General features: G+C 50.6%; 2 protein-coding genes across 4 annotated transcripts in view; one reads left to right on the forward strand and one right to left on the reverse strand.

Annotated features, from left to right (window-relative positions):
* Positions 1-3,786, forward strand: part of CCDC61 (coiled-coil domain containing 61) — a 20,627-nt gene extending 16,841 nt beyond the window's left edge. For both annotated transcript variants that reach the window (XM_078602601.1, XM_078602602.1), the window contains exon 14: positions 735-3,786. In XM_078602601.1, the coding sequence (XP_078458727.1) occupies positions 735-829 (95 nt within the window). In that variant the 3' untranslated portion in view covers positions 830-3,786. The remainder of the gene's footprint in view (positions 1-734) is intronic.
* Positions 3,243-16,772, reverse strand: NDUFAF5 (NADH:ubiquinone oxidoreductase complex assembly factor 5). Of its 2 annotated transcripts, none has more exons than XR_013586259.1 (11): positions 16,034-16,772; positions 14,732-14,772; positions 13,535-13,598; positions 12,544-12,591; positions 10,923-11,026; positions 10,253-10,292; positions 8,208-8,364; positions 6,654-6,714; positions 6,061-6,144; positions 4,975-5,057; positions 3,243-4,294 (listed from the first exon to the last, which is right to left on the reverse strand). XR_013586259.1 is itself a non-coding variant. In XM_078602603.1 (11 exons), exons 1-11 carry the CDS (start codon positions 16,613-16,615, stop codon positions 4,220-4,222), a joined length of 1,380 nt encoding a protein of 459 aa, XP_078458729.1. In that variant the 5' UTR covers positions 16,616-16,772; the 3' UTR covers positions 3,243-4,219. The 2 variants fall into 2 exon arrangements, 1 of the variants encoding a protein (XP_078458729.1); XM_078602603.1 differs by having other exon boundaries at positions 8,167-8,364.
* Positions 16,773-17,431: the final 659 nt, after the last annotated feature.

Genomic DNA, 17,431 nt, shown 5'->3' on the forward strand with positions numbered 1-17,431 from the left:
TTCTGCGTCTCCATTTCTCTCCAAACCTCAAACCCCTCCGTGCGTTCACAGTTGGCTGCTCATGCCAACAAGCATCTCTCACCTCCACTAACACAGGACGCGGCATGGTGCTGGCCACTCAACCGCTCGTGTGCCGTGCCATCCTTGACAAATGCGAGGCAACAATACTTGCCACGCCGGTCCGTGGGGTGCATCTGTGCCAGTCACCTCGGCCAGTCAACTGATAACGCCCGAGTCTGTGCCATGGCCTGCTGCCAGCGAGCCTTCCACACTTCACACGGCTTCAAAGGGCACCCAGGCTGGCATAAGCGCAGCGGTGACATCACTGCCACTTAGTCGTGATGACAGCTGTTGTTTTTATTATTTATGCCTGCTTGTATCTGATATCCTGTGTACGATCTGCCTGTGTGTGTGTACGGGGAATGGTAGTGTAGCGATTAGCGCACCGCGCTACAAACCTGGCGACCCGGGTTCAATTCCCGCTCACGGACAACACCGGTGATGGTTATCTGAACTGGTCCCAGATCTCCCCTACGTCGACTCGGCCTCAAATGAGTACCGGGTGCGGTGTGTAAACATCGCCACTGGGGAGACAAAGGCGGTTGGGCATGGTGCTGGCCACCCACCCCCTTGTGTGCCGTACTGGCCTTAATAGGTGCTCACTAAAAACACTTTCCCCAACAGTATGTTAAGGCTATATACGGGGGATCTTTGTCTTTGTGTGTTTTCTGCAGTGACCTACTACAGCCAATCGGCCGACCTTTCCGAGATCGACGCTCGCCTCGACGCTCTGCAGGACTACATGCGTGCGCTAGAAGCCCACAAGTAGCCCCTCCATCCCTCCCACCAATAGCCCCTCCATCCCTCCCACCAGTAGCTCCTCCATCCCTCCCACCAGTAGCCCCTCCATCCCTCCCACCAATAGCCCCTCCATCCCTCCCACCAGCAGCTCCTCCATCCCTCCCACCAGTAGCCCCTCCATCCCACCCACCAGTAGCTCCTCCATCCCGCCCACCACGGCCACCTTCGTGGGAGTGTCGCCCATGGGTAGCACATTGTCAGTGCTCGCCACTTGGCACCATCTTTACCAACACCTCCCAATGCCTATTAGAGCACGACAACACTCGTCATGCAGTATCACATCATCAGAGTACCTACCACGCAGTCGTATCTGCATCATCGTCACTACCACGCAGTCGTATCTCACCATCAAGTCCCCCATGTAGCCTTAACAGACCGTTGGGACAAGTGCTGCGAGCACCTATGAAGGCTGACACGGCACACGAGGGGGTGAGTGGCCAGCCCCACGCCCGGCCGCCTTTGTCTCCCCATTGGCGATATTTAACCACCGCACCAGTTACTTTAGCCCGAGTTGACACAAGGAAGGTCGAGGACCAGTTCAGATATTCAGAACCGGTGTTGACTGTGAGCGGGAATCGAACTCGGGTCGCTGGGTTCATAGCAGCGCGCTAACCACTCCCGGAGTATCTCATCACAGCACCTGCCACGGCTGTGTGAAGCACCACAGCATTGCATCCTTCTAAAGATCACCTCTCTCGCTATGGCAGGGTCATGTGGCATGGTTAAGATGTATTGGCACGCCTGCGATTCGGCACTTTCCAGCCGGGGTTGATAGGATATTGTAAAGACCAAAATATCTCAGCGTGGCTTTTAGAGTTTTTCCTTTGTGTGTGCGTTTTCTCTAGCGTCTCTTGTTTTTTTTCCTTGTGCAGAAACCCTGATTTTAAAAGATTTATCCAGACATTCCAATGCAAATAAATCGTCAAAAAGCCTCCCTGCGCAAGCAATCAAGGAGCCGATGCTCTTCTTGCAGTTATGAAAATTCCCCATTCACATGACAGAGGCGAGTTCATTATCTATCGGATGATCGCTGTTAACTTTTCACGCGGCATTAATTTTATCGTGTGAAAGTGTGATGGGTCGAGCCGATTTCGGAGCACCGTGCATAGAGAGCTCCGATTCCAGCAGGATCCTTCAGAAGCCAGCAGCAGATTTTCCTGCGTAGATGCCTACTCCCGTCATAGAAGTGTGGAAGCCGAGGACCGCAAATGGGGTGCCGTGCAAATCGATTGAGCAGGCACGCTTGTCTACGAATTGATAGGTGAGATTTAAAACCTGAATATGTTGAGCGACTTTAAAAGCCAACGCTATTGGATTACACCGAGCTTGAAGAAACTAACATAATCCCCATTTTCTGTAATTTCAGAGTTTTGTAAACGGTTAATGTTTTGACTCATGTGGTGATTCTAGAAACTCAACAATTTCGTCATTAACAAACCTTAAAAATAAAATATATGACAGGTAACGTTTTGAGGAAAATGGCCCTTCATAGCACACATATTTATGCAATGATGGACCGTTACCTCAAATGTATACATTATATATTTGTTATTTTAAGGCCATAGTTTTCGTGATAAACGCGTTACATTCCTTTTGTTACTGGTGCTCTCGTGCCCAACTGGCGATGCAGCAGCGTCACCAAACAACTTGTTTCAGAATTATTCTACGCTTTGGCGAAAAAAGCCATTGGCTGCTTCTGAAGCTGGCGTGGTCCTTTACTCGAGTTTTGAAAAAAATGATATTGTAAGCAAGTTAAATGTGCGCCAATGGCAATCCGAATACACACTAATCCCAGAGTAATTACACGGGATCACCAGAACTTGTCTTTGGCGATCGGGCTACAGCAACGAGTTCCTCCCCAACACAGCTGACGGCTTCACTCGCAATGCCTCTCGGCACGTTGGTTCTCAATTTGGGAGCCACTGGCCCAGACCCACGTCCTCGTGTGCCCACGGATTTTGGGGTTTGATTTGCATGTTGCCGCGATATTTGTCATGTACATACATATATTGTATTGGCGTCCTGCGTGATGTGAATTGCTGAACTTTTTAAAACTCTTGTATATTGCCTTGTTTTTGGATGTCTTCAGAACTTTTCAGATTTTTTTATTTTACGGTTAAAATGCCGCGGATGTTACCTACAAGGTTCACCACGAAGTGAATACTTCCTGTTGTCCAGTCAGATCAAAATGTCATCACGGCGCGTACCAACAAAGCGACCGCGGCAATCGCCTCCTTCCTTCTGCCAGGTCATCGAGTTGTCGCACACTTGACACTCGATCTCCCGAGGCCTGCTCACGGTCTCACGACCATCGTCTCCTTGTAGGGCTCTTCCCCTTGACTTGTGGTTCGCTCGTCCTTCAAGTACCACTCGTACAACCCTGAGATTGAACATTACGTCTGTATTTGGACGCTGTATAAATTAACACATTATTTAAAACACATGCAGGCAAACACAAATTCAAAAGTGTTTAGGTAAAAATGCAATTGTCACATTTTTAAAGACGCACGCAAATTCTTGTCCATGAGCGCTAGCAGGGGGTGACGATGCCACTTGGGCAACTCACTCGTGCGAGTCGCTGCATCTCAACCGGACGACTTCTAAACGCGTGCGTCTCCGGCAGGGGTAATGTCCCTCGTCAACCCCGGTAATTACGGCAGCAGCAGAAGGTGTGAATTTCAATCCCCATGGGACGGTTGAGTTGAGCTGCCTTGATTGCATTAAGCCAATCCGAACGTTCACCACGGAATCGAGTGTCGAGCAACCGGCAACTTGGTAACATCTCGTCGCCGGACGCAAATATCAAAGCCAAGTTGCCTGGCAATACATCGGTGTGCGAGTGCACGAGTTTGTGACTTGGAAGTGAAGAGCTTGCTTTGTAGACGTGGATACCCGCGTGTTTTAATAAAGTGTTGCGATCTCTTGCATCCTTCACCTTTCAACTCCCGCGTCGCTGCACACCACTGGAGCAGACTTAGTGACGAGCAATAGTTAACTTGGGGAGACCTTCACAAGCCAAGACAAAAAACAAATCTTCCTATTATTTGTGGAAGTTGTGCACTGTATTTTGAAGCCAAGCTCTCTGCTCAACAATGTGATTTGTGATTAACAGTTCATTTGACGACGTCTCGGTCTCGTTAGTGGATAGTGGTTTTCCCCAACGTCGTTGATTCGACACATTTGTAATGTAAGACCTCCGCTGGCAGGCCAGGATTAAGTAAAAATCCAAAACGATACACGGGAGTTTTTGTTTGTTCAGTACATCGATGACCGAGATGAAACCATCAACTCGCTTGGCTTTGAGAACCCGGATCCGTGTCGTGTGCGAGTCTGTGCACATGAGGGGGCAGGGCAGAGTTCACTTCATCTTCGGCTCCAGGCGGCCCAGATCCCCGAAGGATCGAGTCTGCGAGCCCCTCTTGGCCGGCTTGGCCTGGACAGGAGGAGAGGAAATGGATTGAGTTCTGGGTCCAGGCCGAACCAATTGTGTTGTGCGCTTTCCACACTCCTGCAAGAAAGGCATCCACCCCAATCCTCGCTACGATCTCTCCAGTGGCTCCAATCACAATCCTGGATCAACTGCAGGATACATTTTTTATTTTGCCAGGTAAGGCCCACTGAGCTATGTAGCTCTTTTTCAGAAACGCCTTGGCCACAAATGATAGCTCAATGAAGTGGCTTATGTGGAAATGTATAGCAGCCAAATACTCTAAATGCGTGACGTTGATTCCAAATGTGGAGGGAAAACCCGGAGAACCCGAAGAAAAATCCACGCGACCATGGGGAGCACATGCAAGCTCCAAATATGCAGGTTTCAGGGTCATCATGGAACCCACGACCTCATGTATACCAGGCGAGGTAGTTAATTATGAGACGTGCATTGCCAGGGCTTGAACCCAGATGCTGGGCCGTGGTGGCTGGGTGTTCTCAAGAGCCTAACATGTCACAGGGGAGGGGGAGAGCGCACGGGGGAGGGGCGGGAGCGCACGGGGGAGGGGGGGAGCGCACGGGGGAGGGGGGGGGAGCGCACGGGGGAGGGGGGGGGGAGCGCACGGGGGAGGGGGGGGGAGCGCACGGGGGAGGGGGGGGGAGCGCACGGGGTCGAGGTCTCACCTGTGACTCGTGCGGTTTCCAGCCGATCATGTGCAGCACCTGGAACGTGGCCGGGATGGAGTCTTCCGTTGGCCCGTACATCTCTGTGTCAAAGGACACGCGCGTACACACAAAGATAAAGTTCCCCCCCTCCCCTGTGTAACCGTGAAACACACTCGGGGGAAAGTGCTGTTAGTGAGCACCTATTAAGGCCAGCACAGCACACAAGGGGGTAGGTGGTCGGTACCCCGCCCAACCACCTTTGTCTCCCTCGTTCTGATCTTAACACACTGCACCAGGTACTCATGAGGCTTAGTCAACCTAGGAGAGGCCCAGGACAGGTTCAGATAATCTTCAACAATGTTGGCTGTTGCGGGAATCGAACTCGGGTCGCCGGGTTCATACCGCAGTGCACCAAATACCCTGCTACATATGCATATGTGTATCAATATGGGCATATGAACACGCTCGCAGATACGTCCACACACGTGCACACATACGCCCTTATACGTACATATACACAAGGACTCGCACATTTACATACAAACAAGCACACCTACACAAAAAGAGGTGCTTGTGATCAGTGCCAATGGAAAGCCAATGGGTTTATGCACTCAAAGTAAAAAAAAGTAAAACTCAACCCATTTGTCATTGACACTGCGAGCTTAAAAAGGAAAAATATATAACGATTCACGATTTGACAACTGCCCTTCTTCATAGCGCATCAGAAGAAGTCAGGAGGGTCGTTGCCCGAAACGCCACCCGTTACATCATTTTCTCTTTGGCCGCAGTGCTCATGACAATGTGTTGAGTTTTTTTGGTTATCTGTGCTCGTGCACAACTGCCAAAGCAGCCAGCAGCCAGCAGCCAGCAGCCAGCAGCCAGCAGCCAGCAGCCAGCAGCCAGCAGCCAGCAGCCAGCAGCCAGCAGCCAGCAGCCAGCAGCCAGCAGCCAGCAGCCAGCAGCCAGCAGCCAGCAGCCAGCAGCATCACCAAACTGCTCTCGAAGTGGCGTCACTGGAGGATCAGTGTCGTCATCATCGTCGTCATCGTCATAATCGTCATCGTCATAATCGTCGTCGTCGTCATGTGCGCCCAGTGCACAAACCCTTGTAGATGGCAGCAGCCGCGACCATCGTGTCCCGGTGCAGCATCGCCTTCCGGTTCCACGTGCAGTTACTCTCGCCCATCCCTAATGCGCACGCGCACAACAAAGACTCCCCGTGTAGCCTTAACAGACCGTTGGGGCAAGTGGCCAGCAGCAGGGGGCGGCAGTCATTTGTCTCCCCAGTGGCGATGTTTGCACACCGCACTCGGTCATCGTTTGAGGCCGAGTCGCCCTAGCAGAGGCCCAGGACCGATTCAGATAATCACCACCAGTGTTGGCCGTGAATGGGAATCCAACTCAGGTTGCCGGGATCGTAGCGCCGCGCGCTAACCGCTGCGCCACCGCTCCCCGAACACAGACACGCACAGACAAACAGCACTTGAACACAGCACATTCGCCAGAAGTTCAACATACATGTTGCTCAAGCTCATCGTTCAATCCAGCAGGCCACCCTGGTTATTACTGCGGGTGCATAAAAACAAAACTATCAATGTGCACACGTGTGCACGTATGCGCATTGGTAATACAGCACACGTCCATATATACAATGTGTGTATGTGTCCGTATGTCAATGTTTGCCATGCAGTACCTACCCTGCAAGTCGGCCATGAGTTCGAACATCGTCGGATAACGAACCACAATCTCGTCCATATCCTAAAACCAACACGCGCATGGGGGGGAATCCAGACGCGACACAGGGACGCGGCGAGACACGTGGGCAGGAGACAAACATGGGGAGACGGGAAGACAGACGTATAGAGGGAGAGAACAGGGATACGAGCACACGGGCGAGGGACAGAGACAGAGATTGGAGAGGACCGTCAGTTTAGGTCGCAAGCATGTGGCAAGGTCTCGCCCTGCGAGTGATCGTCATCCTTCAGACCACAGCCCTGCTGTTAAAATTCTCTATTTGGAAGCCCACTGATGACACTGCTCGAATCCTTTAATTGACCACGCTGAGGCACCCTGAGATTCACTGCCCCTCTTGTGAATGCCCTATATTATTATATAATTAACCTGAGGGAGGGCGGGGGGGTTTCAGTGGTTTACAAGCTGCACGATGAACCTCGCAACCCGAGTTCGATTCCAGGCCGCGACTCAGCTAACGTCACTGGTGGGCGATATCCAACCTGGGCGCTGGTGGCACCTCCCCCCCACCTCCCCTCCCCTCGACACGACGCACTGACCAGCGTGGCGAGGCATGGCCAGACAACCGTCATGACCGACGGTGCTGTATGGGAGGAGACCTTCAGCGGCGGATTAAAGACTAAATTACTGTGGTTAGGAGTGTCACCTCGTTCTGGCGAGCCACGCTCAACATAACGATCCCGCCGTTGTGTAGCGGTCCGTGGCCGCGTGAGCGCGTTCTCTCGCGTTTCTTTCTACCGCCGCACGGCGGCCGCGTTCCGTCAGCGACCCGCACACGATGCAGCACACTACCGTCCTGTACAGGGGAATAGTGAACGCGTGCAACCGCGTGCGTAATGTTTTGCACGCAACCAGGAGGCGCGTACGGACACACATCTGCGTTCATGTTCTTGTGCGTTTCTTCAGAGGTCATTAAACCTGCCATAGCGACGACCCTGATGGTGAACTTTCTTCTAATCTCGCAAGTGGTTCGTGATAATGAGGTAATCATCCATTTAGACTCGAGCACTTGAGATCTGGCAGCGTGCATGTTGACGAACAGAACAGGTGTGACGTGACAGCACCAGTGCTGCTCCTAGTGGTGCTGCGAGTGGTGCTGCGAGTGGTGCTGCTCGTTCTGCTGCAACAGACCCTGCTGCGACTGCTGCTTGCACTCCTGCTACCCTTGCTACTTCTACTGCTGCTAGTGCTGCCGCTGCCATGTTATCACTGCTCTCAATTCGGGTGCCGATGCCGTTCGTGTCATTGTGGTTGGTACTGCTGCTAGTGCTGCTGCTGCTTCTAATGCCGCCGTCAATGCTGTTATTCTGCTGCTAACGCTGGTACTGTCACTGCTGCTGATATTTACGATGCCGCCGATGCTTGCACGGACGCTGCTGGTGCTCCCGCTATTGCCGCTGCTGTCGGTGGCGCCAGGGCCACCGCTGCTGCCGCTGCCGGCACCCGTATCACCCGTACCACGGTGAGCATGGTGAAGCCGGCGCGCGTCATCAGCCCACCCAGGTCGGCCGCCGTGGTGAAGGGCGACACGTGCGGCGAGAAGCCCCCCTCGCGCTCCATCTCGGCCAGCTGCAGGGCCCCCCGCAACTCGAAGAGGCTCTCCCCGCCCAGCATAGCCCCGACAAAGACGCCGTCGGGCTTCAGCACCCTGTGGATCTGTCGGTCGAGGTCACACGGTGAGGCCACCGCCCGCGCGAATGAGTCACGTCGCTCGGATTTCACCGGCGATCTGCCAAAGTGAAGGCGTCTTGCTTCTCCAGCGAGCAATGTGCTCAAAAGCATCACCGGCCCTCAGCCAGTTGGGGTGCCGCGGTGGCAAGATGTCAACTCTCTCGCCTGGTATGCAGGACGCATGCTCTATGTTTGGCGTTTGCGTGTCTCTCTCCCGGTGGTCGTGTGGATTTTTTCCCGGATCCGCTGGGTTTTTCCCTCCCCATTTAGAAACAGGCATTTAGAGTATTTGGCTGCTATTAATGTCCACGTGATAAAAACACTTCTTTGAGCTATCATTTGTGGTGAGGTCGCTTCTAAACAAGAGCTACATAGCTCAGTGGGCCTTACCTGGTAAAATAATAAATTATTTAGTTTCATACTTTAGTTTAGTTTAGAAAACCTACGTTTATCTCACAGGCACGTCGTGTCAGCAGATGCGGTACCCATTGGGATCTCTGACAGAGCAGTGCAACTCAGTGTGTTATAGACAGATGGTGGAAGTGGATATGACGGTGCTGGGCAGCGGTGGCTACGCCGCACTCCAGTGCTGTGGAGGCAGCGAGGGTTGGTGGATCACCGTGGCTCAGCAAGTGGACTAATCACCATCCGTTCCCATCTGTACAGTGATAAAGCATCGCCCCCTCGCACCTGTGGGTGTTTTTCCGGGTGCTCCGGTTTCCTCCCACGTGTATAATAAACAATCATCATTAATTACTTATTTGTTTTATCAGGAAAGGCCCATCAATTAGCTAAAACATATTAAAATACAAACCCAGTGTAGCAAGGATAAGAATGAAAGAGAGTCCTACGACCCAGCGTGGCTCTCGTGGACAAGTAGTGATTATTATTATTATTACGTCACAAAGCTACAGACAGTCCCCGGGTTGCGGAAGACCCGACTTACGGCAATCCGGACTTACAGAAAAGCTCCCATGAATTTTGTTACAAAAAAATTAAATCCGCAGAAATGTTTGCATTAGTTAGGCAAAGCGCAAGTATTGCAGCGCGGCGAGGTTGCGGCTTCACGAGGATTAAGGTAAACGGATTTTTTAGCGTTGATTTTGTGGGGAAATTGTTCAGTTTCCGACATGCAGAAAATTTGGGTTACGGATTGTTCTCGGAAACCTATCCCTTCCGTAACCCGGGGACTGTCTGTACTACGGAGTTCCCTTCAAGCAAACTTCTTTTATATCCACACACCAGAGGGTGGAAGTCGCAGCGGCGTTTCGCTGGTCATCGAACAAAGACGGCCACTGCATCGTGCGGCGCTTTCCGACGCGCTTCCGCGACCATCTGGAACGCTCCTCCTTCCGTTATTAGGAAGCTACTGGAGCTGCGCACTCTTAAATCATCCTCGAGATTGACAAACTCATTTCCTTAAAACCGCTTTTTGTGTTTAGTTTATTGTCCTTCGCCAGGACCCCCGATTTGCACGGTTGGCTACGTATGGCGCGAAAGAAGTTCAACGTACGTACGTACTTTAGCACGCCCTCTGCTACAGAGCATGAGTCAAACCAATTTATGTTTTTATTTTTAAGCTACAAATTGGTAGGATATATTGATCACCAAATATACTGATAGGTTGTTTTCGTGCAGTTATTGGTAACCAGGGTGACGCCATCAGCTCCCTAGACTTGGGAATGCAGTTTAGTCTTAGACATTGGCAGCCTAAAAACTAATTTTAAAAAGACAGGATCTTGGTGATGCTGGCTGAGCGTCCCGACTCTTGAGGCACCCGGCCAGATTTAGCATTCAAAGCTTCTTCCAAATGCTTTTGGTCACACAACCGATGCAGGCGGCAGTGGGTGGAGGGGTGATTGTTTCTGCGCACCTGATGGAACGCAGCGGGCAGGTCGTTGACCCAGTGGAGGCTGCGATGGAGACGAGAGGGCGAGAGTTAGGACAAGGCTTTCCGCAGGGCGATGATGGACTCTGGAGCTCATCGCCCTCTTTAATCGCACACACCGTACTTCTAAACCGTTTGCCGTGTGACAGTCGGGAGATAGAATGTAGCCAAAATGAGTTAAAGATTTTTCACGGTGGTCTTCTGTGCCATCATTGGTGACCAAGCCGAGAGCATAAACTCTCTCGACTTGAAAACCCGGTTCAAACAAGAGCGATTGACATTCAGATTCAAACCGAGGCTCTCAGCAGTGCCAGCTTAAGTGTCCTGCAGCTCACTTATCAGCCTTGGATCGTGTTGCCCCCCTCGTGTTCGTGGGGTTTTCTCCGGGTGGTCCGATCTTCTCCCACACGTATAAACACAACTAGTCATCAATTTGGTTTAAAGCATCTTCAATTAAAAAACCCAATGCAGGACTCTCCTGAAAAAGTCATATGAGTCAGTGTGGCATTCCCGGATAAATAAGTACATTTTTAGTCATCACTCGCTAGAGTCAGATCTTCTGTTGTTCATGTCGACTAGGTTCACAATGAGATCTCCTTCCGTCGGCGACTTAAAAAAAATAAACGCACAAAATCGCGCGCACAAACACGCGTACCTCAGGCTGCTCAACGCAAGGTTGAATGTATCCGCCGGAAACGGCAGGAACTCTTCATCTGCCACAACGCAGCGAGTCTCCACCTCTGTGGCCAGGGGACGCCTCTACGGGGGGGGGGGGGGGGAGGAGCATGGGGAGTGTGAGGAACGCAAGGGGGGGAGAAGATGACGGTGCAGAATGGCGCAGGAGAGGCAGCAGTGGCAGACGGTGAACAGCGATCCGCAGCACCACAGAAGGCGGACGGCCAGGATTACACATCACTAGGCTTGTTCACAATCCATCTAATAACACCTATTTTAACGCTCACAAGACTACACAAAATCGCACGCCTTCCCCCGCACCTCTGATTAGCAGGGTTGGCTACGTACGGTGCGAAATAAATTCAACATCCATACAACGGACTAAATATTTATGTAAATTCTGTGGAAATGTTTAAAAGTGGACAGCTTCAAACAAAAGTGTTAGACAGTTGTGGAGGACAGCGTATACATCTAAATCAGCTCAATCCTCCTGTAAATCACGTGACTTCAGCAGCGTCGAGGCCCCGATGTAGCTTCTTCCTCCTGATCCCCATCTCTCCTGACCCTTTGCTCCTGTTTCTACCTTCCCTATTCCCATCCCTTTTCCCCTGATTTCCCATTCTTTCGCTTCTGTCTTTCCTTTCCCGTTCCTTTCTCTTCTTCTATACATTACGGGTATGAAGTTGCTTGTGAAAAGCCAAGACAAATTAAACCGCTATATCTGCCGGACATTCACGTCATGCAAGCCAGAACGTAACAGTGTCATGCGAGTCGTGGACTTGTCAGTAACAGGTACAACTTGCTACAATTCATTTTCCAGATGATTTCTGCATTACTAAACTAAAAGCTGTACAGCTCTTTTTCAGAAGTGACCTGGCCACAAATGATAGCTCAACGAAGCGGCTTATCGTGGAAATTTATAGCAGCCAAATACTCTAAACACATGTTGATTCTAAATGTGGAGGGAAAAAACGATCATGGGGAAAACTCAAAATATACAGGGATCAGAGTTGGGATCGAACCCATGACCTCCTGCATACCAGGCGAGGCAGTTAACATGTCGACACCGCGGGAACAATTACAATTTCACTGCCCTTAAAATTCCTGACTCGCTCTCGAAAGGTGTCGGGTTCAAGCAAATAAATTCACGGGTCAACTTATTCCCATCATCACATTTTCTCCAACCTTAAAAAATAAAGAGGAATCCAAGTGGTTATCTTGCAGACCCGCCCCCCACAATAGGAATGTGGAGTTTCCAGCAGTGGTTCCAGGCCTACTAATGCATATCAGAGCTGCCCCATTATTTAATCGAGCAGTTTTCTTTTGACTTCAGTTGGATTACGTTTTCTTTTTCCTCCTGTTATTCCAACCGTACTTTTTGCATAGCACGTAGAGCAGATAATTTATCTGTGTGTGTTAGAAACAGGCACAAAAAGGTTCTATCACGCTACTTCTGAGAACCATTCAAGCACGTTGAGGCCTTGTGTGAATTGCACAATAGAAAACCGAGTTTATTATGATTACTATTAAGTCATCTCTTATCCACACTACACTCTGCCGTGTGCCCAAGTTATATTGCACGTATGACGGTCACAACCCACCAGGGCATCGTGCGTCGTGTCCGTCTGGATCATCAGCTCCACGGTCTCCTGGAACGGAAAATGCGTACTGGTGTTAGCCAGAATATGAATAATTATTCATACTGGAGGAATCTGATGAGCTATAAAGCTCTTTTTCACAGATGTCCAGGAGGGGCAGGTAAGGACGTTACAACAAACAAAACACGATCGTAGTGCAAAATACAAGAACGGTCAACAAATCACCCAAACATACAAATACAACTAAACCATCTCCATCCTACCAGACACCGCCCACTGAGGTATTCACTTATTTTTCAGAAGCGATCTGGCCACAAATGATAGCTCAACAAAGTGGCTTATCATTTGGACATTTATAGCACCAAAATAATTTATTATTTCAACCCACAAATACACGTCATTGTGCAGATGCACACCTGTACCGAGTGCGCACAAGCCGTGAGGATGAGAAACAGTTGAGGCACAATAAAAATGAGCCGCAGTGAATGATTCATATCACCATGAATTGAACATTTAATGTTACAAGGATTACCTTCTTCAGTGATGGCAGTGAACGTATTATAAAGTTGGCCTGCAGCACAGGCTGTATGAAAGTGTAAGACCCAGGGCTGGGCTGTCACAGCAAAAGGGGTGCCACGGCAGCAAGATGTTAACTACCTCGCCTGGTATGCAGGGGGTCGTGGGTTCGACCCCGACACCTGTATATTTGGAGTTTGCATGTCTCTCTCCCTGTGGTCGCGTGGATTTTTCTCCAGGTCCTCCGGTTTTTACCTCCACATTTAGAAACATGTGGTTCAGAGTAAATGGCTGCTATAAATTTCCACATGATAAGCCACTTCGTTGAGCTATCATTTCTGGCCAGGTCGTTTCTGAAATATGGCTATGTAGCTCAGTGGACCATACCTGGTTAAAATAAACATGTGTGCTGTTCCTCTTTAGGCGCTATCGCAGTGAGCACCACAGTGAAGCGCGTGTCCTGTACTCCAGAGCTCACCTTGTTGAGGTGCTGAGCAATGTATCCACGCCCAGCACCCACATCCAGGGCCATGGGGAACATCCTGTGAGTGCGATATCATTATTTGTTCCATTTACCGCTCACGTCATTAAAAATACATTAGTCGATGCATCCCTGCTCAAACGAGCATTGGTGCAGTGCTCCTCTCCATCCGTAGCCCTGAAACAGTCACGGGAATTCCACATTATGCTTTGTGTTGATTTTTTTTTACCTCCCCCGTACCTCCGATTAGAACGGTTGTCTACATATGGTGCGAAAGAAGTTTACATACATTCATATGGCAAAGATCATCGTCAACCATAGGTTGACTACTGTTTACTTTTAAAAAAGAGGTGATTTTAATTTAATAGACCTTGGAGGGATGATGGTGATGGGCCCAGATGACCTGAAATGGGATGTGTATTCATGACCCTCAGATTGCAAGTTAAATTTTCTAACCCACTGTTCCACCTGGATATGTAAAATTGTATAACCACCTCATCTACTGTATTACACATAGCAGCTTAATATGGCGATGCAGTCATCATGGTCAATGTTGTAGATGCCACCACACCTCTACGATGTAGTGATGATTAGTGGCTGATTAAGCATTCCCCCACGCCCCCCCAGCGGCTGTCAATGCTGTTTGCCTACAGGAGACGCCACTCTGCTTTTGATCTGTGTCAGACTAAACCGAGGCATTTAACGTCTCCCTGCGCCCCCCAGAAATTTGACAAAGTGTCATAATTCAGGGTGGCAAGAATCAATATTTGTTCCTGTTTCGTTTCTCGTTTGTTCCATCTCATTCACTCCATTAGCCTAATTATAGCAACGGATACTTTTTGTTCAGTTGAGGTGGTTCGGGCACCTGGTAAGGATGCCCCCCGGTAGACCCCCCCTGGAACTCAACCGGGCACGTCCCACTGGGCGAAGGCCCAGCTGGCCTAGGAATTCCCCAGGAATAGTGTACAGTAGTGTAGTAGTGCATAGTAATGCAGTGCTGGAGTCTGTCGCCAGGGTAAGGGAGGTCTGGACCGCCCTACCCAACACGCTGCAGCCGCGACCCTCACCAGGACAAGCGGACTGAGAAACGAACGAACGAAATAGTAAGGTACTCAGATGTATGATTTTATTTCGTATATTGTGAGCGTAAGAATCGATATATGCTCACTGGAGGCGTGTGGTGGTGTGTCTCACCTTGAAACGTCGAACAGTCGGTCGACAATCTGTTCCGCCACCTGCCGAAGCATGCAGAGCCACATCTCGGGTTAAAATTCACCTCAACCGAATATGCCGATTGAACCCCCCGATCACCCATGGTGATCAACAATTACTAAGGCACGGCTGTCCCAGTGCCATTCAATTTCCGTGATTGTCAAAGTTACAAAAAGGGCATGCCGATGGTGGCCCCCAAATTCGTGCTGGAAATTCCACATTCATATGTTGGGGTGCCAGTCTCTTTACAGTACTGATTATTCCGTATAAAGTGGCACTCATTCTATTGAACCCAGAGGCATGAAGTCATGAGTTTGACTCTGGATCAGGAGATCAATTTGCAACGCAGTGCAGGGGCCCACCTAATTCCCAGTAGTACTCTAACATAGACATAAGAATGACGCACATTTTTTATACCAAATTACCAGTAGCGATATAAGTATTGTTATTTTTCTACATGTGAGAAGCCACCACATGTTTACTTGGATTAGCACACTGCAGTAATTTAACATCCAGTGAAGTAGCATAGCAGACAACTGGACTCAAATTAGTTTGATAATTTAACCCCAGATGCAGTACTTTATCATTCAAACCACGATCGAGCACCACTTTGTCATAAGTGGTCAATGCATGTCCACAATCTGAATGTGTAATTTCGAACGCAAACATTTCTAATATTTCAACCCGTCCTTTGTAACTGTGAGCACTTATCCTTCTGACCGTGCCTTACTTTAACTCTCTAAACCGCGGCCTGCGTACGAGTCACAATTGCAGCAGCGTTAACTGACATTACACTTGCAGTACTGTACATTGTGATGGCAATTTATTCTTAGCTTTACGCTGTGAAACTATTTTTTATTTTACCAGGTGAGGCCCACTGAGCGACATGGTTCTTTTTCAGAAGCGACCTGTGGAAATGTACTGCAACCAAACACTCTAAACGCGTGATGTTGTTTCTCAACGTGGAATAGATAAACTGGAGGCCCCAGGGAAAAATCCACGCGACCACGGGGAGAGACACCGCAACCTCCAAATACACAGCAGCAGGCGTCAGGGTCGGGATCGAACCCACGACCTCCTGCACACCAGGCGAGGTAGTTAACATCTCCTAGCCACCGCGGCGCCCATTAATAATAATAGCAGCAGTAGAATTGTAATCGTCCCTAGGTCTCGCCCCGCGGCCAATCCCTTCTGAAGCGTTAACGCCGTGAACCCGTGGCTCGTAACCTCGACTCTTTCCTCCGATAACCCGGCCAATGCCTCCCCCCGGCCTCCCCGAGTCACCGCCTGCCGCAGGTAGTCGTAGCTCTCCGCGTTCGGTCGAGACGCTGCCCAGCTCCGCTGCCTCCGCTTCATGCGCCGGTCGAACACGTTCACCCCTCCGCCTGCCGCGCTGCTGAGCGACAACGCCGCCGCCGTCGCCGCGCCTCCGACGACGCTCGGCCCGCCCGGTCTCACTGCCCGTGCCGGGGTGGCCCCTCCGATCCCGAGTGCCCGGGGCCCCAGGGCCCCCAAACGCAGTCCACACCCCAGCAGGGCCGAACCGGGCCTGGCTCCGCCGCTGGCCCGGGGTCTCAAGTCCGACTCCAAACACTCGGGTCCCGGCGTCAACCCCAGAAGCCTCGACCCCGATGTAGAGCTCTTTCCTCGGGTTCCAGACCACGGTTCGCACCCACACCGCGGTCTTGGTTCTGACTCCAGTCCCGACCCCGGCTCGCCTCTCGCCACGCCGGCCGCGACACCTCCAAGTCCGCGGGGCGACCAGGCCAGACGGGAGCTGCGCCGCGGCCTACCGGGCGCGCCGGCCCAAAGCAACGCTCTCGCTGCGGTCAACGCCCCGGCACTGCCGCCGCGGCGGGCGGACATCGCGGACGGCTGGTGACGAGGTGGTAGCTGGAGGAGGATGAGGTGGGAACGACGAAGATGAGGTGGGGACGACGAGAGAGTCGGCGGGTCACGAGCTACCACACCGGGGGGCGCCCTCGAGGTGCCGAAGTAAATGGACCGCGCGGATGGCCGAGCGCGTCCGTCATTGGGTGGCCGAGCGCGTCCGTGATTGGCTGCCTCCGCGGCACCACGCAGCGTCAATTGTCTCGCTGCAGATGCCGAACACTGGAATCCCGATATTGAACATTGCCAACACATCAACATTATCATCATCCCTCAATAACTTGAAGGGTCGACTACGGGGTCAGCCAGATGAGCCAAACCAGCCAGCCGTCTCCTCCATGTAGCCTAAACTCTCACACACACTCCTACACACACACATGTGTACACACAAAAAATGTTTTTTTTTTACAATCAGTTTAACATGTTTAATTGTAATGAGTATGCTTTGTTTAATCGATTGAACAATTGGTTTCGTATATACATTGTTCTTTTTTTGGTGTGCTTTTCATATAAGCCATCCGGGTTTCCAACCTCACCTGCACCCCTTTTTTACCTTTGTTTTATTTACACTTTGTCTTTCGCTTGTTTTTTGTGTGCGAATAAACAATACAATAACCAATACAATAAATACAATACAATAAACAATACAATAAACAATACAATAACCAATACAATAAACAATACAGTACTCTGCGTGACGTCAGTAGGTGGCAAAGTTTAACCAACAAACGATAAATGAAGGACACAAGATGAAAAGACAGAAAGTTAAGCAAGCCATAAAAAAAAAAATGG

The sequence above is a fragment of the Lampetra planeri genome, chromosome 18 (genome assembly GCF_965212315.1).
Source record: "Lampetra planeri chromosome 18, kcLamPlan1.2.h2, whole genome shotgun sequence".
NCBI classification, from domain to species: Eukaryota; Metazoa; Chordata; class Hyperoartia; order Petromyzontiformes; family Petromyzontidae; genus Lampetra; species Lampetra planeri.

Coding starts and splice junctions, on each gene's coding strand:
- NDUFAF5 (XM_078602603.1), bottom strand. CDS start 16,615: ATGTCCGCCCGCCGCGGCGGCAGTGCCGGGGCGTTGACCGCAGCGAGA. Junction 12,592..13,534: donor TTGCTCAGCACCTCAACAAG/GTGAGCTCTGGA, acceptor TTTCCGTTCCAG/GAGACCGTGGAGCTGATGAT. Junction 6,145..6,653: donor ACTCATGGCCGACTTGCAGG/GTAGGTACTGCA, acceptor CGTGCGCATTAG/GGATGGGCGAGAGTAACTGC.